General features: G+C 32.4%; 1 protein-coding gene across 1 annotated transcript; it reads right to left on the bottom strand.

Annotated features, from left to right (window-relative positions):
* Positions 1 to 560: 560 nt before the first annotated feature.
* On the bottom strand, positions 561 to 27127 carry LOC100366795 (valine--tRNA ligase). Its single transcript, XM_002732070.4, has 23 exons — positions 26710 to 27127; positions 23406 to 23484; positions 22894 to 22994; positions 21663 to 21796; positions 19929 to 20093; positions 19462 to 19663; positions 19097 to 19205; positions 17810 to 17989; positions 17129 to 17253; positions 14422 to 14525; positions 13877 to 14035; positions 13521 to 13611; positions 13297 to 13402; positions 12486 to 12556; positions 11756 to 11986; positions 10723 to 10870; positions 9983 to 10110; positions 9251 to 9406; positions 6328 to 6534; positions 5652 to 5763; positions 4298 to 4476; positions 2971 to 3120; positions 561 to 2135 (listed from the first exon to the last, which is right to left on the bottom strand). The coding sequence occupies exons 1-23, from the start codon at positions 27013 to 27015 to the stop codon at positions 2067 to 2069; spliced, it is 3312 nt and encodes a 1103-aa protein (XP_002732116.2). The 5' UTR covers positions 27016 to 27127; the 3' UTR covers positions 561 to 2066.
* Between the last annotated feature and the right edge of the window lie 86 nt (positions 27128 to 27213).

Raw genomic sequence — 27213 nt, 5'->3', positions numbered from 1 at the left:
CGCACACGTGATAATAAAATAAATACGATATTTACTATATGGGGACCGCCATCTTCAATGACGCATAAAACTAAATAATACACAAGTTGTGAAACGCGTTTTTCAGATTCCTACAAATCACGACAAAAATACCAATCTTTCACAAAAATACGGTCTGTTGCATGTCGCTCAATGGCTGCCAATCCAAATAGTATATGTTACATGAACAGATGTATATTTACCAGTATCATTACTGATTTATAACCCCTTAATTCAGACGAGAGGGATTTTGTCCGCGATTTAACATATTTAAATGTAATCTAGTGATATTGCAGTTAATCATATTGGCAATGGTTCTTCTTCAATGGTGTCTAAATATGCAACTAGTCAGAATAAGATTATTTGATGCGTTGACAATTTTGCTTTAGACATATAATTTAAGATAGTTTGGGAAAAACTGGTCTCATACTTACTAGTACAGGTAATTTTTTTTTTTATCAAACTGATTAATACCATTGATATATGGTAAATGCTGCTGCCTTGAATTCAAATAATATGTGAAAGAGACATGGAACACTCAATTTATGATCTACTTGGTGTTTATTCAAAACACGGACCTACATGCAACTACAGTGGCCGGGCTACTAGACCTAAATGAAAAATTACGCTGGTTTGTTTAGCGCGGTTTGATTGTAATCAAAATATTGTTAATGTATGTGGACAAGGTAGCATATACTGTGTGTGATAAATGCGAGACAATGTAGCAATACAACATTTCTTTGAGCATTATTAGGCTTGAAGTGAGCTGTGTATTACACAAAAAGGCTGAAAAAAAAAGACATTTCATTAAAAATTATTCCCTGTGTAACAGACTATTTGAAATTCTGGAGAATAAATTTGGGGTACACAAATTATGAACATTGTATGCATTTTATTTAATTTTCAATTCAGAAAGAAAACAAAATAGGGTTTAAATTCTTATGTAAATCACAGTCACTGTTTCAATAGGTTCTGGGACCCCAGTTTTATTTGCTCTTGTCATTTATTTAATGTTCTTCTTTGCTCAGCAAAATATCAAAAAACTTGCAATGCACTTGCAGTCATATGTTCTTCATTTTTGATAATGGAATATAACTATATGGCATCAAAGGTTTGCTTCTTGATAATATTTGGTCATTGGATGTCATCATAATTTACTACCTCGTATTGATACGGTCTACGATAGTATTTCTTTACTTGGCTACTGTAAAATACTTTATTTTAGCTGGAATTAATTTTCGCTAAAAAGACATTTGGGGGTTTTGTACAGGAATTTATTTTCACTGATTTTTGACACGTTGAATGTAAAATATAGGAAAAAAGGTATATTCGCTGGATTTAATTTTCACTGAATCATTCCTTCAGCGAAATTTAATTCCAAGCGAAAATAAAGTATTTTACAGTATTTGATGTGCATCACCTAATTGATAAGTGCATGGTGTTCCATGCAATGTTTATTGTATTGTTGTACTGGAAGAGCCTGTTATGAAAAATCTTGTTCATATTGTGCATATAAAGGAGTCCAATTAAGGTAAAATGTGTAGCTAATTTAGCTACTATGTAATTTCATCAATTCATGATGTAGCTATATTCTCACAATGAGTTTGGTGGCATTTCAGCTAAATTAAGATTTTGTTATTTCAGATACGGATGCCAATTTGCTTGTAGCTGTAGTTCAGCTGTAGTTATCAATTTGTAATAATTAACCTTTTCGTCACCAAATTCCTCTTCTCATCACAAATTCACAAAATAGTTCCGTTTATAGTCTGCACTTTCCTTCTCAAGGTTGGGACAAAAATAGCCAAATTTTTTGAGTAAAAACCAAAAATTTACTAAATTTTTGTCTGTTGGCTCTAAAATTAGGGTTTATTTCCAGAAATATTGAAGAATACAAGAAAAAAGTGCATGAAAATTTAGGCCACAAAATCTGGTGGTGAAAAGGTTAATATGTTCAAAGCATGAAAATCCTGTGTGGCATAATGTTAAAAAAATGTATACATATAATTTCCTTTAGTCAAATGACACCCCCTTCCCCTCCCGCATGTCTTCTATTCTGCTGCTTTTAACATTGAAATGGCTTCTGTTATCTTCTGTATTTCATTCTCAGTCTGTGAAAGCTGTAAGAGAAAGAAATTTAGTATTTAGTGACTGATGACTGCATTTATGCCTAGGCCTTCAATCCTCATGGATTTGTAATTTGAAATTAAAGCCATTCCATTAAGAACCTTAGTAATAAAACCTGCACTATGATTCGATAGAGACAACAAATAAAGTTACAACACACTCTAGCAATAAAAGATTCCTTTGTTGCTTCTCCTAAAGAATGGCATAAATAAAAATAAATAGTGGTCTGCCACACTTTGTTGTTGTTTTATGTTAGTAGTTTCTGGTCACTGGAGACATTGCCTGTAACTACATCTGACAATCTATCTATGCAAGTAACATTAACATCTTGCTGGACCAATCAGAACTTGTGTTACAGGTTACTTTCTATTAACGTGTGTTCTAATGTGTAGATTCCATAAAAGAACAGCTGCAGATGGTCAGATGTAGTTAAAGGCTCTGATCAAACGTATCTGCTTTATGACAAGCAGCCAAGGCTTCTACCTATAATCTGACTATTGCTGACACTATTATCTCCTGATTCTCTGGATCTATGTTAAAGGGGCATTTATTTTTCATGTTTTTCTTTCAAAACTGAACAAAAATGAACACACATTGAGTTAAATATCAGAAAGTTCATACCACGCATTACATCTGGAAAATCGACTCAAAATAAATTTTCCAGCCTTTTTGCATGATATTATGAATATACACCAACAGGTGATTCTCTGTTCAACTACGAGATCTTGCGAGTTGCGTGAAAGACGCGCATTGAACGCCTCCCGATGATTAATGATTAAAAAAATATGAAAAACTGACAAAAAACACAGTCAGTTTTCTCACACTTGCCTTTTCTGAATTATTTTGGCGAATATTTTCTGGTACTTTATTATCATAGTCGTCAATACTCATTGCATTCTGTAATTTCTTCTGCTGTCCAGCAAGTCTTTCTTGCTTCTGCTTCAACTTGTTAATTTCTTTACTAACATCTATCATACCCTGTTGGAGAAAACAATTAATTGACAAAGATTCTTGATTAAAAAAAAATGAAACTGAGGACATTTCAATATAAAGGCCTGTCACGTGTTACATGTAAATACTGTAAAATACTTTATTATAGCTGGAATTATATAGTATGGAATTTATTTTCACTGATTTTTGACAAGTTGTATGTAAAATATAGGAAAAAAGGTATATTTGCTGGATTTTATTTTCGCTGAAGGAATGATTCAGTGAAAATAAAATCCAAAATTAATTCCAAGCGAAATAAAGTATTTTACAGTATATATTAACAGACTATATATATCAGACTGTAAAAACATTCAATGTTAGTGCTAAAATTCAGAAATGCAATAACAATAATTTGGCAATTGAGGGATCTACAAATGTCAAATTTAATTACCAATGAAAATCTTGTATCATAAAAAACAATGTCCAGACTTCTCCCAGAAAAAACTTAATAATATAGTTAACAACCATTTCTGAACACCTTAAATCATCATTATGCCTCTTTAATATCACATCCATACCATACACGATCAGTAACCTCTGAGAAACTTGTCACACCACAAATTAATTTAAGTTCAACTAAGAAAAGTCTGACATTTACTCTTGTAAAACATTGGAATGAGCTCACAACTTCGTTAAAAACATTAACTTTACGAAACACGCTCAAAAGGACATTAAAAAAATATCTTTTAACTAATGTATAAATACTTGCATTATTGCAATATGTATATGCATTATTGTTATTATTGTCTATTTTTGTTTTCTTCATTATTATTATTAATGAGAGTTTGTAGTCTCTTTATTTACTTATTTATTTATTTTTAACTGAACAATATAATTTGTTTTGTGTATTCACTATTCACAACAACGTACATTTTAACATTTGAGTATGGTTTTGGGGCCAGGGACTAGATTAGTTCTGCTAGAACTACCGGTACCTCTCTGGTCCCCACCAGAAAAAATATATTATATTTAATATTCATTCAGATAAAGTTCCTGTACAATTGGCTTTTTTTCTGGTGAAATAAATCTATTCTATTCTATTCTAAAAACATACATGAATAAGTTTTTTTGTTTTTGTAGCAGTAAAAAGAAGCCACATACGAATTTTATTATCTTTAGCGATAACACTGATTGACATATGTGATAATTTGAGATGACCTCTTACCTTAAGTAGTAGATGGACTTCACATTTATCAGATACGGTAGATATAGCACACCCTGACGGTATATCACCACCGTCGGCTGGTATATGATGTATCGTAGATACACTACCCAGTGTTTGAATAACAAAATTGTAAGGCTGTAACATCTCAGAAACAGATGTTGTACTACATCGTAGATACACTATGAGGTAAATCAGAAATAACAAGGAGTTAATAATTTGAATTGCTATTGCATCCATTTAACCATCAGACTTGCTCCCCTAAATTTTTCTGTACTTTTTTTTTTTATATTCTTCAATATTTCTGGTGAAGAACCCTAATTTGGGGCCGACAGACAAAATTTGAGTCAATTTTCAGTTTTTACTCAAAAAAAATTGGCTATTTTAGTCCGAATCTTCATAATAAAAGTGCAGACTATAAACACGATTATTTTTTGAATTTATGATGAAAAGAAGGGATTGCACAGAGTATTGCATTCTATCACACTAGCAAATCACCTGCTAACACCAGATTTTTGTTGGCCCCAAAATGAATTTAATAATTTAAAGCTTTCCACAGGCGATGGTATTAAGAAATGCGAATATGAAATGATTATTTGGTGTTTCCAAGATGGCAGAAAATAATTTGTTTGCCATAAATACTGTGGGCATCCATCACCAAGCAATGAAGATGAATAATAATAAGATTAATTAAAAGGACATCTCAAAATATATAAACCTCTGCTACACCATCTTGCTCTACTGCTTTCAAGCATACTTTCCAGTATCTGTGCAATAACTTTATAATAATGTAGCCATATGTAATAGTCGTTGACAGGTCGCTAGTGAGTTGTTCACTGCAAAGCGAGCGATTGGTAACAACTAAGTAACGCTAGAGCAATGACTGACTAAAGATTGTTGAACGCGTCTAATGTTAGCAAAACGATCAAAGAATGTTATTTAACGTTTAACAGCATTTAAAAATAAACATTGAAGAACGCTGGTCTAAAATGAGAACTTTTGTGCATGTTAAAAATTTTTTTTTGGGATCAGCGTTCTCAGCCGATTCCCAATGATCAGCAACGATTACCGACGTTCACTAGCGTTCTCACGGCGCTCTTCTGGCGCTGTTTCAGCGACTTTGGGCGACTACCAACGTTTCCTCAAACGCCAGAGAATGCTAGCCAGAACATCATGGTGTGACTGCGCCTTAAGAGTCCATTTTTAAACTTATCACAAACAGGAAATGACAAATATTTTCACTGGTTTCAGAGTGTTGTGATCTTGTTTGTCATGTTCTTCATTACATCTTCTGGTGTAAAACATATTTCATTTGTTGGTGAAATTACTTATGATTATTTTTTTTTTATTTTCTTACCTTCAGGTTTTTGTTTTGTGAGTTGATATTCGGCTCTGATCACACGTATCTGTTTTATGACATTCTGTACAAATTCAAAATCCTGCTCTAGTTGCTCATTTCGGAAACCAAACTGAAAACAATGTAATGACGTCAGATTATGGTGATATACTATATTATATTGCAACAAGATTATTGAAAATACTGTAAAAAGATAAACTATCTTTCCGTAATAGCGCTATTATCAATACCGGTAAATATAAACTAAAAATTTAATTTGTTGTATACTTGATGAATAAAATATTACTTATTTTAACCATAGAAACATATTATATTATATTATATTATATTATATTATATTATATTATATTATATTATATTATATTATATTATATTATATTATATTATAACCATAGAAATAATATTAAAGCTATAAACCATCATTGGTCAGGAAATATCACTTAACACTGCATATAAAAACTCAATATACAAATGAGTGATATCGTACATGTACTTTTTCTGTTCAATTATATTGTGGTACACATGGACAAATGGTGGTTTGTTGCCTGCCAGTGAGCTGCTATAGTTTGGATTTTGATTAAAAGCATCAATGTTTCAACATACAATGACATGAAACCATGTTGAAAATGACGCAGTGACAGTGTCATATTATGGTTGCATCTAACAATGTACTCACATTTTTGATTTCAGGGTAATTACTGACACAAATACTTGGAGGCTCATCGCCACTTCGTCTTGGTAACCGTTGCCAAAGTTCCTCTGTAACAAATGGCATGAATGGACTCAGAAGTTTTAGACCAGTATCTAGACATGTATACAGTATGTTCCTGACGCTGACTTTGGCTGATTCATTACTCCCTTGTAGAATAGGTTTCATGTATTCCTAGAAAATAAAAGACAGAATTGTTCACAATCACACATGTCATACAGTATACATATACAAGGTACACACTACCAAGTTTGGACTGCACCTTCACATAAGAATGTAACAAACATTTAATCTCTATAAGCTTGTCAGAGTTAATTGTGGACAACTCTTCCCTTCTAACAAATTCTATATTTCATTTCATATTCTAATCTATATTCCATTTATATTCTACCTGTATATTCCATTTTATATTCTAATCTATATTCCATTTCATATTCTAATCTATATTCAATTCTATATTCTACCTGTATATTCCATTTTATATTCTAATCTATATTTCATATTCTAATCTATATTCCACCTGTATATTCTAATTTATATTCCATTTATATTCTACCTGTATATTCTATTTTATATTCTAATCTATATTCCATTCTATATTCCACCTGTATATTCTAATTTATATTCCATTTAAATTCTACCTGTATATTCCATTTTATATTCAAATCTATATTCAATTCCATATTGTAATCTATATTTCATTTCATATTCTAATCTATACTCCATTTATATTCTACCTGTATATTCCATTTTATATTCTAATCTATATTCCATTTCATATTCTAATCTATATTCCATTCTATATTCTACCTGTATATTCCATTTTATATTCTAATCTATATTCCATTTCATATTCTAATCTAATCTATATTTCATTCTATATTCCACCTGTATATTCTAATTTATATTCCATTTATATTCTACCTGTATATTCCATTTTATATTCTAATCTATATTCCATTTTATATTCTAATCTATATTCCATTCTATATTCAATTCCATATTCTAATCTATATTTCATTTCATATTCTAATCTATACTCCATTTATATTCTAATCTATATTCCATTTATATTATACCTGTATATTCCATTTATATTCTACCTGTATATTCCATTTCATATTCTAATCTATATTCCATTTTATATTCTAATCTATATTCCATTTATATTCTACCTGTATATTCCATTTTATATTCTAATCTATATTCCATTTCATATTCTAATCTATATTCCATTCTATATTCTACCTGTATATTCCATTTATATTCTAATCTATATTCAATTTTATATTCTAATCTATATTCCATTTCATATTCTAATCTCTATTCCATTCTATATTCTACCTGTATATTCCATTTTATATTCTAATCTATATTCCATTTATATTCTACCTGTATATTCCATTTTATATTCTAATCTATATTCCATTTCATATTCTAATCTATATTCCATTTATATTCTACCTGTATATTCTATTTTATATTCTAATCTTTATTTTGTTTTATATTCCATTCTATATGCCATTTTATATTCTAATCTATATTCCATTTTATATTCTAATCTATATTCCATTTCATATTCTAATCTATATTCCATTTCATATTCTAATCTATATTCCATTCTATATTCCATTTTATATTCTAATCTATATTCCATTTCATATTCTAATCTACATTCCATTCTATATTCTACCTGTATATTCCATTTTATATTCTAATCTATATTCCATTTATATTCTACCTGTATATTCCATTTTATATTCTAATCTATATTCCATTTCATATTCTAATCTATATTCCATTTTATATTCTAATCTATATTCCATTTTATATTCTAATCTATATTCCATTCTATATTCAAATCTATATTCCATTTTATATTCTAATCTATATTCCATTTTATATTCTAATCTATATTCCATTCTATATTCAAATCTATATTCCATTCTATATTCAAATCTATATTCAATTCCATATTGTGATCTATACTCCATTTATATTCTACCTGTATATTCCATTTTATATTCTAATCTTTATTTCGTTTTATATTTTAATCTATATTCCATTTCATATTCTAATCTATATTCCATTTATATTCTACCTGTATATTCCATTTTATATTGTAATCTTTATTTCGTATTATATTCTAATCTATAATCCATTTCATATTCTAATCTATATTCCATTTTATATTCTAATCTATATTCCATTCTATATTCAAATCTATATTCAATTCCCTATTGTAATCTATATTTCATTTCATATTCTAATCTATACTCCATTTATATTCTACCTGTATATTCCATTTTATATTGTAATCTTTATTTCGTTTTATATTCTAATCTATATTCCATTTATATTCTACCTGTATATATATTTCATTTTATATTGTAATCTTTATTTCATTTTATATTCGAACCTATATTCAATTCCATATTCTAATCTATATTCCATTTTATATTCTAATCTATATTCCATTTATATTCTACCTGTATATTCGATTTTATATTCTAATCTACCTGTATATTCGATTTTATATTCTAATCTACCTGTATATTCGATTTTATATTCTAATCGTTTTATATTGTAATCTATATTCCATTTTTTATATATTCTAATCTATATTCCATTTTTAATATATTCTAATCTATATTCCATTTTATATTCTAATCTATATCCATGTTATTTTCTATATTTTAATTTTATTCTACTGGTAATCTACATTTCATTTCTATTCTATAATATTTCTAAGTATATTCTAATTTAAACTGTCTTATATGTTCTTTTCTTTCCTATTCTACTATTTTATTCTGTTCTAGTGGTTTTTGATTCGATTCTAGTATTCCCAGTAAGTTAGTAGAAAATATTTGACCATTGAAATAATACATACCACGTAAACATCACACATCTCATATAACCATAGGTTGTATATTGACGATGTGATGAGTGGGAAGTCATACTCTGGGAATCCAGTTTCACAAGCTGATACTGCAAATGATAATCGACTCAACATCCATTTATCAACTAAGCTTTCATCTCCAGTCAACTATGAATGAAACAAAATTCAAGATTTTAGATCCTGGTATAGTCTAAGTACGCTGCTCCAGATAATTCTCACAATACAGTGTTCATATTTATTACAGACCTTTCCTTCTTAAAAAAAATGATTGGATTGCTTGCAAAAAAAATCACAGCTAAAAAAAAAATTCTCCTTAATTTGTTATATTCAATACATGCAAATTTTTTTCTCAGCACAGTCGAATTTGGAGGTAATGAGCACTAAGCACTAGAAACGCCCAAATATTTAAGGGAGGGCTGGATGTATACGATATAAATATCCATTAATGACTGGAAGACACCAAGAATAGGGGCCAGTGTTTTTTTTAGTGTTAGTAGTATTCTGGTAGGATTTGAACATAGACTGAAGAGCACTGATAGAAGTTGTTATAATAGAGAGTCTGAGGCTATTGTTCTATTCAAGATATTAAGCACTGAATACATACTCTTGAGAATACACAAGGACATATGTTTCTATTCTGTGTGTGTCAGTGTGCGTAAAAAAAATGCATAATTTTTCAAACAAAACCTTAAACCACAAACCAATGCTTTGACATATCCTCACCTGTATTTGTGATGATGGTTTATAATCCTCCCCTAATGACATCAAAGCAAACTTTGTAACATTCCATAGTTTATTACAGAAATGGCGATAGCCTTGAACACGTAGAACATCCAAATTGATATCTCTACCTGTTAAGACAATAACATACAGTTGTCAGTGCCTCAGAATATAGAATTTGGTAATGATCATATGACTAGTAAACTTTCAGGGTTGATTTGGTGTTCTACGACACAAAAACGCCATTGTTTTGCAGGAATGAGTTTGCATATAAAGGGGAGTCAATAATCAGCCATAATTTTATATCTATGTGCTGTGTTTAAGCTGGACAAAATTTCAGTTTGTTTTCTGGTTTTGTTCAATATATATAAGCCTTCTCTGTTCAACTTTTCCTGGATGCAATGCACAAAACTTGTATGCGTTCATTGTCTAGATACTGAGAATCAAACACAACCAGTTTTTCTCTACTTCCACGTTAAATTTTACATGAAACTATCGTTATTTTTGAATAAGTTTAATATTTTTGAACAATTTGATACATATTATGAACACTTCAATTGATATTTTTGAACAAATTATCAATGACTTTTCCAAAATTGTGTCTTCATGAATGAAATTGCCAAAATTAAGCTGTTTACATTATTTTATATAGGAAAAATAATTCAGCACCATATCATTGTAATGCAAATTAGTTTGCAAGCTATATACGCAATGCATACCATATATGGAACTGATAAACCTACCTTGTGATGTATAAGCACATAGTGCAAATCTTAACGCATCTGTACCGCATTCAGGTATACCTTCTGGGTAATCAGCTTTCTGACCGTCTTTGGCTTTCTGGATTTCTTTTACATCTAAATTACTATCATGCAATAACTGATGTAGACCCTGAAATAAAAAGAAAAGACAAAGTTGTAGTATAAAAAATTCACCTTTACCTTTTAGGTGTAATCTCTAGTGAAATATAGCAGAAATGGAATCTAGACGCCTCATTGCAGAAATCATCTACATTATCATGAATGATATCCATTTCAACTTGTTCAAACCAAATCCTGACTTTGTACCACTTCTGTCATGCCAAATTTAACCAACATGGCTGCCAGTTGGCCATTTCTAATTAAATCACAAAACTAACTGACATGAATCAGTGATTATTATGTGTTATGCTGGAGAAACAGTTTATCGCATGTTGAAATTACGTTGTGTTGCATCAAAACCGCAAAAATACTGACAAGAAGATGCAAACCATTCTGTCTTACTTTTGTGTAAACTTTAAACCAAATATCCCAAGGCATGTCCAGGAAATATTATTAGATATCCACACTTATGCAACACTACACAAGTCTCTGTTCCGGACTACTTCCAATGGGGAATAATGGCTTGTTCAAATCTTGGTTTATGGGTCCCACAACACTGTATAACTTTGACGGAATTCTCAGTAATACATGATCTGGTATAAACAGCTAGTACAGTATACCGAACAAACCCTTGGAAGGTTCCTGGAAGTTCAATTGTTTTTGGCAGCACAGTGATGTGTTCAAATCAAAGATGGAATATCATATTTGCTTTTTTAGAGGTTCATGTAAATTGCGTGTGAGTTTGATGTACTGAAACAATGTTGCCAAAACAACAGGTTTTAAACCACTATTGATGATGTACTTCTGATAAAGCAAATAAGGTACTGTGATTGATATGTTATAATTTACTCCATAACCACTCAATGTAATGTTGGTATATCAACAAAAAACAAAGTAAATTTACTGGTATACTAACCTCAAGAGAAATACCGTGGATGACGTCAAGTGGATCTATAACATTACCTAAAGATTTACTCATCTTTCGGCCATGTGCATCACGTACCATCGCATGTAAATAAACCTCGCGGAACGGAAGTTTCCCGCATAGTTTCTGACCAAACATTACCATTCTGGCTACCCAGAAAAACAAGATATCATGACCAGTTTCCAATAGAGTACCGGGATAAAACACTTCAAGATCATCAGTCTGCAAATCACAATACCAAGATTTTCAGGTTTTGAAATTAAAAAGACATGTATCATATTTGCTCTATGAGTAGTGCATGCATTTACATAGATTTTTTCTATGATACAATTACGCTAAGTAATATATTAATGAGTCAGTATACAGGCAATGTTATATTAGGTTTATATACACTTTTATTGGAGATGCGCTTCTAATAGAGTAAATACTGTAAATGCATTTTTATAGATTGAAAACAAATTAAAGATTAACAAATATTCAAAGTAGGTACATGAAAAGATCTGCTCATCGTATCGGGCCATACAATATAGAGAATGGAAATTCAAAGGGGCTTAACAAATAAATCTGTCAATCGTATCCAGCAATCCAAACATAGAGAATGGAAAGAGGGGGACAATATTCTAAGTGGCTATACACCAAATCCGGCCCTCCAAATATAGAGCATGAAAAATCGTTTACAAATATTAAAAGTAGCTACATGTATACGAATAAATCTGCTCACCGTATCTGGCCATCCAAATATAGAGAATGGAAAAAGAGCAGACGAATACCATGTATCTAAAACGTCTTCATCTACAGAAAGAATAATATACAAGTCAGTCAATGTACATAAACCTTTTAACTTTTTCACTACCAAATTTTTCTGCACTTTTTCCTTATATCTCCTTAATTTTTCTTGAAATGAATACTAATTTCGGAGCCAACAGACAAAATTTGAGTAATTTTTTAGTTTTTACTCTATTTTTGTTCCATTCTTCTGAAGACTGGACTATTTTGTGAATTTGTCATTTAAAGGTTAAAAACTGTTGGTGTTCAGTTCAGGAAAGCTGCGTTGTACAAATTTTGTGAATATTTCTAATGGAAGAAAATACATCTAAGCAAGAATTTATACGATAAGGATACGCAAGTGGTTTGATTTGTGATGAAAATATTCACAAATGATCACAAAAAATTGTAAGACAAACCAACATTTTCAAAAGTTTTCATGCAAATTAGTGAGTTTGTGAAAGAATTGATCAGTGTTCATCTTAGACTGTTTTTGTTAGTGTCCTTGCTTATTCGCAAAGCATGTAATGCATAAGTATGTATAATGCATTTTGTGATGCTCTTTGTTAGAAATCCATTTGATTGGTGCATTCCCTTACACTCGCAAAGTGTGAGAGAACACTTTGAGTGAGATCTCCATTGCACATCGCCATGGTTATAAAAGTTGCAAACCCGTATTTTAAAGATCTTTGATCAAAACTATACGTTTAAACTGCTTTTAATTTATATTCATGAATCTGTGAAAATTTCCCTGGGAAATAACCTACCTTGTCTTAGAGAAATTTTATCTTCAGTGACATTGAATTTGGCAGCCGCTTTCTTTCTGGCTTCATTCTCATCTCTGCCACTGACCCAGTAATTACCATCAATATCCTAACAATACAAGACAAGGCTTTTATACTTTCACTATGTATACAGTTTTGCAGGTATACAGTTTCTGCAATTGATAATTACGCACTTTTAAGTTGACACAAAACAAAATACTACTTACATCACCAGTTGGAACATTAGGATCGTCAACAGTCACAAAGTATGCTGGGATACGATGACCCCACCACAACTGACGCGAAATGCACCAATCTCTGTGACAAAACAAAACAATCTATTGTAAGCACGCACAGTACTGCAATGAGGCAGTGAGACATGTAATTTCTTTTGAAAAAAATTTACCAAAAAAATCAATTTTTTTTTTTCATTTTCAGTGACATTAATAATGAAAGTGGATAAAACAGCCTTTTATGATCCTAAACCTTTTTTTATTTACTCAATGTGAGAATATATTCAGGGCGTCCTCTCACATACAAGTTTTCATGTTTCCAGCAATTCTAATCTACAATATTATCTCACCTGATGTTTTTCAGCCATGAATTCCAAGTCTTGATGTGAATATCTGGAATAATTTTTAAATCTCCATTTTCAACAGCTTCTACGGCTTTCTTGGCCATATCATTACAGTCAACATACCACTGTGGTTTAATTAACGGCTCTACAATGTCTTTAGAACGACTGCAAAATACAAATACAGAATGAAACAAATAAATACAAATTAGTCGCAGTTCTCCTTTATTTATCCCTTCTTAAAGATGTCGCTAACACAGGACAAAGAAATTTCTTAAAATGCTGCCAAAATATTCCTGTGAATAACTACTTGATAATAATAAACATAAAAAAAAAAACATGATGAAACTGAACTGAACCTCTCTTTTTTTTTGAATATTTAATTCAAAATGGCTGCCAGACTAGAGTTTAATGCTGTAGGAAAATTACAAAACAAAAGTTTGGGTGTCCCTTATTTTTATTTGCTTATTAATTTTGGAAGTTTTATTCAGCAAATATTAAGAATTTGTAAAGCTTTATAAATATCTACAATTTTGGAATCATATAATTCGTACCTGCATATAGGAACTACCATTGGGTTGTCTTTTGTATCTCTGTATAGTCCTTTCTCTTTCAACGCTTCCAATACAGACTTGCGTGCACTAAACCTCTTCATACCCTGAAAATAAAAATATATATAAAGACATATTATTACAGAGATGTACGTCATTAAAGTATGAAGTCGCTTGATTTGAACAACCAATCAAAAATCAAAAACAAGAATACAGTAAGGTGCAATTATAACTGTTAATTTTGCACTATGTATTTTTGAAATCGAATTAAGGTTGAACACAGTGTGACTGTCACTGTCACCTCACGGTGTCTGCATTTTCATCTGTTTTACCTGCTGAACAACTCTCTACAATTATATCAGTTCTGTTTTCAGTAAAAATCTTTGTAAACACGGTCAATGTTATTCAATACATATCAGAAACTTGCATGATATACTACTGTAAAATGACTAATGATAAGTGATGACCTCTATGTCAACATGATAAGTGATGACCTCTATGTCAACATGATAAGTGATGACCTCTATGTCAACATAAGTTATGACCTCTATGTCAACATAAGTTATGACCTCTATGTCAACATAAGTTATGACCTTTATGTCAACATGATAAGTTATGACCTCTATGTCAACATGATAAGTGATGACCACTATGTCAACATGATAAGTCATGACCTCTATGTCAACATAAGTTATGACCTCTATGTCAACATGATAAGTTATGACCTCTATGTCAACATAAGTTATGACCTCTATGTCAACATGATAAGTTATGACCTCTATGTCAACATGATAAGTTATGACCTCTATGCCAACATGATAAGTTATGACCTCTATGTCAACATGATAAGTTATGACCTCTATGTCAACATGATAAGTTATGACCTCTATGTCAACATGATAAGTTATGACCTCTAACAATGCAGGACTTCAGGAATGTCAAAATGAAGTATTTGTTTTCAAGTTCTTTGTATGCAATGGGTATGAAGAAATATTCTTAACATATTTATAGACAGACATTTTTTGGTTATTGTTGTAATATATTCACCTGCAGGGTGTTAGTCAGCCACCAGTCTGCCCACCAAATGGACTGGCAACTTTGATTTTGGACTGGCAATTTTTTACTTTTTTTCTATTTTTTTCCTATTGTTCTTTGATAATGTTACCAAAATATATCCAAAACCATCTACATTTTCATGAAGTTGAATTGTTTTGAACTGGCAGTAGCAAATTCATGTAAAATCAGGTTGAGGCTATGTCTCACATTTTACAAACTGAATAGATGGTGGTCGTCGCGCTGCGTCCTGTTCAATATGGGACTTGTATCGACATGCGCGACACGAGTAAAATACATTGTTTGTTAACACAAAATTTGAGTGACGACCACTGCACTTTTGAAAGTCTCGTCAACACAATACAGTGCTTGTAAATACATTCATATTTCTCTCACTGTTTTATACATGTAGTGACACAACTGTTTTATTATTGTACATATTGTATAATACTTTACTTTTGCTTGGAATTTATTTTCGCTGACGGAATGATTCAGTGAATATAAAATCCAGAGAATATACCTTTTTTTCTATATTTTACATTCAACTTGTCAAAAATCAGTGAAAATAAATTCTATACAAAGCACCAAAAACGTCTTTTTCAGCAAAAATTAATTCCAGCTTAAATAAAGTATTTTACAGTAGTCAATTTTCTTTCAATGTAAAGGCTGTTACTTTGTTACATTTCTATGCACAATCTATCATATAATCAAACTCAGTGACTCTATCCCTCCTCGTAAAATCCAACATTTAAGAGTGACAACATTTGTCATTTTAACTCTCAATGGAATATCAATGATTGTTAACACAAGACTACTTCTGTAGATGAGAAATGACAAGTCATATTGGCACAATATTTTGCGATATTATGAGGTTATTACGAGGATACCTCAAAGTATGCAGGAAGACAGTACAGCGAGAGTATCGACCAATGTTCTTCCAAGAATACTTCATGGGAATGCCAAAATCAAAAATGTTTAGACTAGAATCAGCGAACTTCTTTGTGTGGAGTCCAGTCAAACCCTGGTGGCAGCCATGTTTGTTTTTATTATTTTAGAGCACTCTTACGTGCGTAATCATTCCATATTTTGAATTCGCATTTCCTTATATGGTAGGATGAAAATACCCAGCAAAATTACGACACGCTGTAACTTATGATGTTACGATGTGATAGCAAGTCCAGACAGGCATTGTAAACCTTCATTTTAAACAGTTTTGTAAAATGTGTCAAATAAACAAGATTTTGAATTATCTCACATACATCAGCGTAGCCACTATATTGATTTTTGACCCCACTGTCCGAACAGTTTGAATCGTGTGAATGGGGCATATGCAGTGCCCTCTCACGGCAGCAGAATGGAATGTTTGAGGGAACTTGGAAAAGGTCTATTATATAATGTTAAGGGATTACTAGCATATCACAATGCATAAAAGTGAATGCCTGAACGATCATGTTAATGTAAACACATTACTGTATCATAAAAACCTTAACATTATACATGTTCTGGGGCCAATCACTTGGCCCAGGCACATGCCTGACATCTTGGAAATCTGGCATCATCATTCCTAATTTGAAGTTTATCTTTCCTAATATGGTATTATGCAAATATCCTGTTATGGCATGCTTATACAACAGTTAAAAAACAAATTTATACTTACAGCAAACTGTCCGCCAACATCAGTAATATTCCCGTTGTCATCAATCATGGTCAAGAATACCAAATCATGACGTTTACCAATATCGTAATCATTGTGATCGTGAGCTGGAGTTATCTTTACAGCACCTAGATATGACAGCAATATCATTGATCAACACTGAGGGCAGCAAACACAGCCTTACTCGATTCCCTGTATCTAATAATAAATTCTATAATATACATGTTTGTGGACAACAAGGGATGTGAGCAATTTCATCTAGACAGTAGTCATCCACGTCTGGTGAAATAGAACAACTAGATGTAGGTACATGCATTAGCCAACTCGCACAACCCACCCCATCCAACTTGACCTTCTCCTCCAAAACTAATAAATCTCATTACATATTCACATATTGACCATCCAAATGAAGTTGGCCAGAATTGAATAATAATAATCGGTTCAGGAATGCCTGAAAAACACAGCATAGTAAATTGGTGTGTTTCGTTGTTTTTTTTTTTAAAATGACCCCTAATCATTCAAAAGTCAATGAAACAAAAAGCAAAATGATATGCATATGGATATATTACATGTATGTCTTGTCTTTGTACTAACTTTAAACAAAATCGGTCCATGTGTTTCCAGACGCATGGAACACACCATTATCCCAATACAGTGATATTAAATTGTCTCACCCATACTCACCTGTACCAAATTCCATATCCACATAGTCATCACAGATAATCGGCATGGTTTCATTACGGAAGGGATGAACTACACTTTTTCCGTGTAAATGTTTGTATCTTTCATCGTTTGGATGGACGGCTACAGCTGTATCACCTAACATCGTCTCAACACGTGTTGTCGCGACAACAATTTCTTCATCTGTAATAAATTATTAATCAATAATTAATTACAAAAAAAGTCATGCATGTTAATTTTGTAATTAGCATAATATAAATAGACAAGTTTAAAGCAGTAAGTTTCAAATACACATTGTTATTTTTCACAAAATTGTTACACACTACAAAATATTTGCATAGTACCATACTGGACTATGTTAGCGCCAATGCCTGCCCGGTCAAGCGCCCAAACCCCTACTTTTGCGCAATTTTTATATTCGGAGTCACAATCGGCAAAGCGCCCACCCCTTAAAAATGTCACTAATTTAAAACTTGGTCTTTGATCATTGCTTAACAAATAACAATATGCTTCGACAATGACCTGTTAATATAAGTAGAATGCGATAAATATTTCATGCCATATTTAGTTTAGCTATCAAAAATTGCTAGTTTTTTTAAAAAACCATGCCGTTTATTCGCCGAAATCACTTCCAAAGGATCGTACTTCAACATCGATAATTCACTTCCGCATTGTGTTAACAACTAGAAAGTCTTCTGGAATTTCCGAAGAATTCTTTCGGTACAACACAACATTCTGATTGAAATAACAGACTTGACCCATTAGGTCAAAGGATGTTGTTGCAGGTCAAATCATCCAAGAATACATCATGACGGAAATTGCTTTTCACCGAGAGTTTGCGTACGATCCAACACATTCCTCGGTGGAGATGATGAAGATTTTGACTTTGACTGTGTTTCAACAGACTTATTTTTAATCTCATAATTTCGAGTGGTACGTAATTAATAATAGTAATAAAATGTACATATTTTTTGTGACCATTTCTGTTTCTTCATTGCAAAAGTCAATGACGACGTAACTAATTTTGTAATTTTATTTTTCCTCGTAGACGTAATATCCCCCTCAATCTGTCACATGGTGAATTAAAATTGTCATTTGCACTCTTTTCCGAGGGAGGTGCTCGGGTAAGCCCCCACCCTTAAAAGAAATCATGATTTTCTGAGCTGAGGACACTGGGCGCTAACGCGGTCCAGTATGGTAATTCATGTCCAATTTATGTTCAAAATTGTCATAGAAAATACCATGAATTAGAAAAATTTTAAACGAGAAATACCGGTAATAAGGATTTACCTGAGTCATGCACTTTATATGCAAATGAGACTAGGACACCAAATTCTATTTTGTCATCGTATCCTGGTACAGGTAACAAGGTACGTCCTGTTAGTTCGTGTTTATTCACCTAGAAACGAGATAAAAATGATCTTTCATATTATATATGAAACAAGTCATAATAAGACACAATCCCAGTCATGTTAATAGTAAACTTAAACTAAAACAAATCAGCCATCTTGAAATGAGTTCATGTCAACAACAACTAGTGCAGTTTGATTTCTCAGGAAGTTTGCACAAATTTTTCTCTTGTAAAATCAGAGCAGTACAAGTAACTTAACTGGCTTAAGATGTATAAATACATGCATAAAAAATCAGAAACTTGCCTCAATATCTGAGATAGCAGAGTTTAGTCGGCAGGACCAGTTTACCAGTCTATTACTACGATAAATAACACCTTCCTCGTGAAGACGAACAAATGACTCCTTGACGGCTCGAGATAATTTATCATCCATGGTAAAGCATGTACGGTCCCAGTCATATGATGAACCCATTGCCTTTAGCTGGTCATAGATTCTGTCGCCTTTCCTATAATATATACATCGATAATTAAATTTTCTTGAAGTAAAAAATCTGGCTTTCTTCAACGTTTGAATATGCCGAAAAGTTAATAGCATTCTAGTACACATCAAAGAAATCAGCGATCAAAATCATGTCGGCCGAGCTTCTTTTCGAAACTATGTCATACAATCTGATGGCTGTTTTCGTCTGAGCTGAAGACGTGCAAACTTAAAACTAGGGTAGTCCTGGGAGTCTATGTCACACTAAGAAAGTGTGTAACAATTCAACTTACTCATTTTTCCACTTCCAGACTTCATCAACAAATTTGTCTCGTCCCAAGTCATGCCTTGTTAATTGTTTTTCCCTGAACAGTTTCTTCTCAACAACAACTTGCGTAGCTATACCTGCGTGATCACATCCAGGATTCCAAAGTGTTATCTCACCCTTCATCCTATGCCTGTATAACAAGATAACAAGTCAGTGATGACATAGCCCCTGTCCGACCATTATGTCACTGAGATTAGGTTGAGTGTATTGGTTCAAGCAATACATGTACATGAAATATTGCTGAAAAACAATCTATCAGTAATGAATAACAACAGATCTAATGAATATAAATATTACAGTTAATACATCTACACTAAAGTCAATGTAATCCAACGAAATGAGAGTTTAGTTACGCCGGGCTGCCGTATATCACATAAGTTGCAGCCCATTGTTACTGTATAGTGGTAACACATACAGTACGCTACGCTATGCTATCAATATTTGGAAAATAAAATGAAACATAGAAAGACTTGTGTGTGGCAAATAATTATTTATGCAAACACGGTGCCATATAGGATCTATGGTAAGATAATGTGAATTGAAGCATGGTTGTTTATTCGTTTAAGAGATGTATTCAACTATCATATTTGTCCGACTGAGTGCGTAGGGTACTAAATCGTGTTATTTTAATAGCGAGGTCGGCCTGACTGAGAACCTCATTTCTCAAACAATTGGCAAAATTCATTTTTAAACATGATGTGTCAGTTTCTTCTGTCTATCTAGGAGGTTTATAAAAGTTTCATGTATGTAACTGTTTACAAGCTATGCACACACAAAAACCCATGGGTGTTTACCTAATAAATACTTAAATTTGATTTCCAAACAAGGTAAACACAGAATAAATACAACAAATTATGTCACGTACATAATTTGGAAGTCTATTGAAAAACAATCTGAATGTCAACGGTGACAATCATCTGCGGCAAATCCATGTACTTGAAGTACATGAAGCCATACTCACAGGGTAATAACTTGACATAAAAATTGTGTGTACTTTATAGTCAGGTGTTTTGAACAAGCCTATGTGCCTCAAGTCACGAATACAATCACAAACAATTTTTTTTTTTTCTTGAAGACCAACCTTCCAAGCAGTTAACAAGCTGACGCAACCGGTCACTGGTAGCCTAGTGGTTGTCGTATCAGACTAATGATCGGTAGACCCAAGTTCAATCCTACCTTGGGCTGAACATCAAAGGGTCGACCCCTATCCTGGGTGAGTGTGCCACAGACTCAATGGGAAGGCCAATTCCACTGGCCCAGATTCATTCACTAACGAATGCGACTTTGAGGGAACCTTGGTTAAGGTCTGCAGGTGCTTGTGTTTGGCCGAGCCTGGTTGATGCCAGAATAGCGCATTAAAATTGCCATTTGATAGAGAGATGGCCACACAGCCCGGTCATGTAGTCCCAAACAGGAAATGACTTCTGTGGCAAAATACACAATGTGTCAGCACTAGCACTTGCAATTTGCACTTACAAAAAAAAAGTCAGGAGAGACAACAGTGACACTCAATGTCCAGAACTGTCACCTGGCACAAAAACATTTTAAAAAAACAAAAAACAAAAACAAGCTGACTCAACTGATATTTTATTTTGACTGGGATTTCTACAAAATCAGTTCTGTTAGACGGTAAACAGACCAGCATTTGGTGGTGGTACATTGTATAACAAACTATGATAGAAACCAAACTTAAACTCACCATCTCACTAGTGCATCTTGCACAGATGATGTCAGTGCATGTCCAAGATGTAATGAACCAGTAACATTTGGTGGTGGGATGCAGATCATAAACACATTTTTCCCCCGGGCAATTTCCTCCTTCAATGGACCATGCTGTTACAATACAGAAATACATACAAACAAACAAACTATGAAATATTGAATTAGAGTTGAATATTCAATATAAATGACATTCCAAAATACTTTATTTCAGCTGAAAGTAATTTTTGCTGAAAAGAGTTTTTGGGTGTTTTGTATGGAATTTATTTTCACTGATTTCTGACGTAAAATGTAAAAAAAAATAGGAAAAAAGGTATATTCGCTAGATTTTATTTTTAACTGAATCATTCCTCCAGCGAACATAGCGAAAATTAATTCCTAGCGAGAATAAAGTATTTTACAGTAATAGGATTCCATTAATTGTAATATTTACATCTTATTGGATTTCCAATACACACATACTAACATGCAATGATGTGACAGAGATCAGTGCGGTGTTAATTGTCTATGACCTCTGAGCGCCATAGTTTTTCCTGCCAAAGTCTTGTGCATGTTTCACACTTCTATTCATTTCTCTGTAATTTCTTTGTTAATTTCAGACCAAATTGACCAAATTAACCACACAGCTTGATATGGAAACAATTTAGTAGGTTTATTTTGTGAAAGGTGACGAAATAATTTTGCCACTCAAAAGGTTAAACAGTATTGAAAATTCGACTTATGTAAATAATATGTCACTATCATGACCTCTGAAGGTCACACATCCAAGTATTTTCGTTAGTATACATATCAAAAATGGATTCATTTTATTTTATTGATATTTCAACACAACTTTCTAGACTTTCTTTCAGCTACTTGTGTAAAATGTTTTGTTTTTTTTCGAGACAGAATGCCCAATGGTGCATGATTGTGTTTCTGTCAACTATTGTACAAACAAAAGTAGCCGTATGTGAGACTTACGTGCTCATGAAAGTGATCTATTCGGTGTAAAGGGTTTTCGATTGCACCATCAAACTGACATATTTCAGACAAGCATGTTTAAAGAGCAGCGATAGTCACTTTGTGTTACTTCGATTCCATTCATCTTAATGTAATGTACATTGTTTGCATGGAATTTGAATGTTTACTATGTGACGAATACCGCCCTCTGTGACCACCACCATTAGTGGGAATTTTTGTATTACATTCACGTATACATGCACAAGACTTACACCATATTCTGGCTTAAAGAACTGCATTTTCTCCCACCATGAGTACCATGCAGCCTCTACATACTTGGGACTATAGGAATCAGGCATTACACAGGATATATCTAAAATAAAAACATGATTCCAATGAATAATATTACAAACGAGATTAGTAAGATTTGTGTTTGACATGCAGCATGTGATTGCAGTGTGCATGTGTGTGGGTGAGTGTGTGGAAGGGGGAAAAGAGATGGTCACTATCAATTTTATTGAAATTAGATCTTGGTGGGCTAAAAAATTGTTATTATTTTGATTATCACTTAAAAATTTTTACAATTTAAATAATAACTAAATTATAATTAAAAAATATTAAAAAATAAAACAAATTAAGCCAACCAGGATTTCATTTTAAGTAGTTTGTATCTCTGTATACTACTAATGTTTTTATAATCTCGCTAGCTCTATACAGAGTAGCAACATTGGCACCAACACTATACAAGAATCAATTCTCTGAAATTTTTTATTTTTTGACCTACTTTTTTTGTCACCTTGTGGAGTATCAAATTCATATGATATCACTTCTTTTACCTTCTTCTCTTTCTTCTCTTTTTTTTTCTAAAAGCAAAAATTAAATGGTACTTAACATACATAACAAGAAACAGCATCATAGTGATCATTCTCTGGCACAATTTTCAACCGGTGAGTAACGATAGATGATAGTTTTCATGGTGGGATATACGAAAGAAAGTATAATTATATTGACATTTATTTATGATTTATCTTGATATATTTGTGGATGTCTGAGAGCAACAATAGCACTTCAGTGTTGACAAAATTTTACTCATGATCTATCATGTCTACTGAAAAAAAAAAAAGTTGGTCGATCGAGACACAAAATAAATTATATGTTTTTTTTCCAGGTTATTTTAATTTTCGAGTTAACGTCAGCGTTTTTCCGCAATTTAATCGTATTACCAACTTAGACAAAATTAATTTTTTATTGAAAACATAAAAAAAAAAATCTACTACTGAGAGAAAAGTGGTGTACTATTTCTATCATATTAAGTCATGTGACCAAAACGCTGAAAATTAATATTTCATGTATGCTGCAACAATGACCATATATTTGTACAGGAATGTTCTATTCGGTGGGAGGGGGAGATAGGATTAGAGGTTTCACACCACAATTAGAATTTCTATCAGGGTATTTTTTGCAATGGATACACGTAGCATGCCTTGTTATGTGATATTATACCACAATAGCCAAGCCTTAGAATTGTAGAATTTTAGCAAAAAGCAGTTCCAAGCTGACTGAAAAAATTTGAGTGAGCATTCAGCTTGGTTAATTTTTTTCCAATAACACTTGTACATTGTTGAATCTGTCTCATTTTGGGAGTTTTTAACGGCTGTGATGAAGATGATTTATATTATTTGATTTTGAAAACTAAACAAACCACATTTAATTTTTTTTTAATTTTGAGCATTTGAATCCTTTCCATGTGTGTAAGCTTTTCTTTTCAAGTTTTTAGTATTTTTGTTTACAGAGAGTTAATTGTAGTACGCGTCCTCTAAATCCAAAACTAGGTTCAGTGAGTTTTTTCTACCAACCCTTTTTTTTCTTTTTAATAGCTTCATAAGGGTAATAAGGGTAGTTATGGAGCTAGATGTCATTAGATCATTCACTGCAGTGAGGCTCAAAACGCTTCTTGCTTTATGTGAAGTGGGGAAAATAGTATACTGGTAGTACCTATTATCAAATTAACTATATACTAAGAAAAACATGTGACAACTATACCTTTCTTACTACTGGCAATAATTTCTAAATAAACATGTTCTTCAACTCGGGAGAGAAATGTAAGTGTCGATCAGGAGACACTCGATACAGAGACATCTTTTGATAATAATAATAACTTTATTACACTACTATGCCATCAGAGGGCGCAGTATGGTAAATAAAATACAAATCATAAGAAAAAATACAGTAGCTAGACTATAAGATAAAATTAAAAATAAAAGATGTTAAAAGCTTAATAGGAAAAACAAATTAACGATAGTTACAGGATTCTCCCAATGTAGAGGTGATAGCTATCATATACCTGATTTCTGTTTTGCCTTATTTAGAAACTTTGCCAGGGGTATGAAGCACGTCATTATTTTAATGAAATTGTCTGTTTTATTTAGTTTATTTTTAATTCCTATTTCTTGAAACAGCTCCCCTCTTTCTTTATTGAGAAATTCACAATCTAGGATAAAATGTTGTTCGTCCTCAACTGAATTTGTATGACAATTTTTACAAAATCGCTCATCCGCAGGAATTTTTGGTCGTTGTCTGCCTCTTTCAACTTCTAAATTATGATCACTAAGCCTAAATTTACTCACAATTCTCCGAAGGCTGAAGTTTGTTATTTCGGTCAGGTAAGTTTCTATTTTCAAAAACGATTTAAACAATTTATATGTTCTCATTTTATTGCCATCTTTACCATTTTTACTGTGAGGAGAATTTAAGCTTTCTTTCCATAATTTTTCATAATCTTTTGTGAGTTTTATTTTAACAACATTTGAGATTTGATCAATGTTATTTACTTTATGGTTTAATTTTATTGTTTCAAAGTCATTGTGGCCCATTATATTTTCAATATGTTTTATCCAACTAGAATTATTCTTAACTGCTTCATCGAGAGCACATTTAAGTATATGGTTATCAGGTAGGGTATTTAGCCTGAACCAATATTTAGTTGCCAATGTTGACGCCTTTATTCTTATTGGCGTTCTGCCAAGTTCTCCTTCAATACCGATTACTGATGTAGTTTTACTTACACCAAGTATGAAACGATAAAATTGATTACAGGTTTGTTCAAGATTATTGTCATCTTTTAATAAATCACAAGCCCAGATTTCTGCCCCGTACATTAAAATTGGTGAGATTAGTTGGTCAAATAACTTTAAACACAGTGAAGGGGACATCATTTTGTGATTTAATATGGTTTGTCGTATAGAGAATAAAGCTTTCATTGCTTTGTTTTTTAACATTAATAAATTTGATTTAAATTTTCCATTTGGTGTGAATATAGTGCCTAAATAACAGAATTCACCCACTGCTGTAATATTTTGGTTATTAATTGAGAAATTTTGATTTTTAAGAATTCTGTTGCCAGTATTAAAAACCATCACTTTTGTTTTCTTTATGTTTACAACAAGGCTCCATTTTTCACAATAGTTGGCTAGTTTATTTAAACAATTTTGTAGACCTTCGGGAGTTTTAGACACCAATACTAAATCATCTGCATACTAGATACAATTTATATGTTTTTTACCAATCGAGACTGGGTCATCATCCTTTTTACCAAATAAATCGGGTAGGTCATTCAGAAATATATTATAAGTGTTGGTGAAATATTGCATCCTTGCTTAACACCACAAGTAGACTTAAAATCATTTGATACACCATTAGGTAATTTTACTTTGTAGTTTAAACCTGTATACATTGACTTCACAATATTATAAAAATTTCCATTGACCCCTAAGTTTTGCAATTTAAGAAATAATGCATCTCTCTGAGTCCAAACATGATTGAATGCCTTTCTGAAATCTATAAAACAACTGTATAATGATACGCAATTATGATTTCTGTGCAGTGGCCAGTGAAGTGTATATTCATTCATTTTGGGATGGGTTTTCATAAACACATCAACAAATCGTGATATCACCCTCACAAACATGTGTTATTATTAACTGTGCCCTTCCGGTGCCCCTCCCCATTTTGCGTATACCCCTCTTCGGCACATATGATGTAATCTGTATTCTGCTGTAGACATATGTTTGTATTGGACAGTGATCTACCTCTGTATTTTGGTTGCCTTGCATCTTGGCTTGTTTTTCCTGTTTCTGCTTGAATTTGTCAAGTTTCGCTTGCTTTTTCGCTTCCTTCTTCAGCTGGGCAGCAGTTTTCGGTGGCTGGTCGCCGGCCGCCGCCTGGTCACCCCCTCCAGCTGGAGACTCGGTCACTTCCATTTTGCCACTAAATGAACTACAAAGAATTCTCGATTTCCGATATATTTCTGTCGACAAAATGTGAAGATCTGTTTGTCTTGAAGTATGTAATCGCACAGAATTTATACAAATATATCGTGCAATACCATGAAACATCCGAAAATCACTTTATACGAGGATTGCATAAGAAAATGTCTGTCAGCATGCTTTTCCACGCATGCCCTCAGCCTCGTTGTCAGAGAGGGACACCCGGAAGTGGCTCCAGGAATAACCCATTTATATAGAGGGTAAGAATGATATTTAGGGATTTTCTTCATTGCCCGGAATGGAAAAAATGAACCTCGGCGTTTTCAA

Source organism: Saccoglossus kowalevskii, chromosome 17, assembly GCF_978046115.1.
Source record: "Saccoglossus kowalevskii chromosome 17, keSacKowa6.1, whole genome shotgun sequence".
Classification (NCBI taxonomy): Eukaryota; Metazoa; Hemichordata; class Enteropneusta; family Harrimaniidae; genus Saccoglossus; species Saccoglossus kowalevskii.
Note: the sequence above shows the minus strand (reverse complement) of the source record. Positions and strands in the feature narration are given on the sequence as shown.

Coding starts and splice junctions, on each gene's coding strand:
- LOC100366795 (XM_002732070.4), bottom strand. CDS start 27,015: ATGTTTCATGGTATTGCACGATATATTTGTATAAATTCTGTGCGATTA. Junction 20,094..21,662: donor CAAGATGCACTAGTGAGATG/GTGAGTTTAAGT, acceptor CTTGTTATACAG/GCATAGGATGAAGGGTGAGA. Junction 10,111..10,722: donor ATGTGCTTATACATCACAAG/GTAGGTTTATCA, acceptor TTGTCTTAACAG/GTAGAGATATCAATTTGGAT.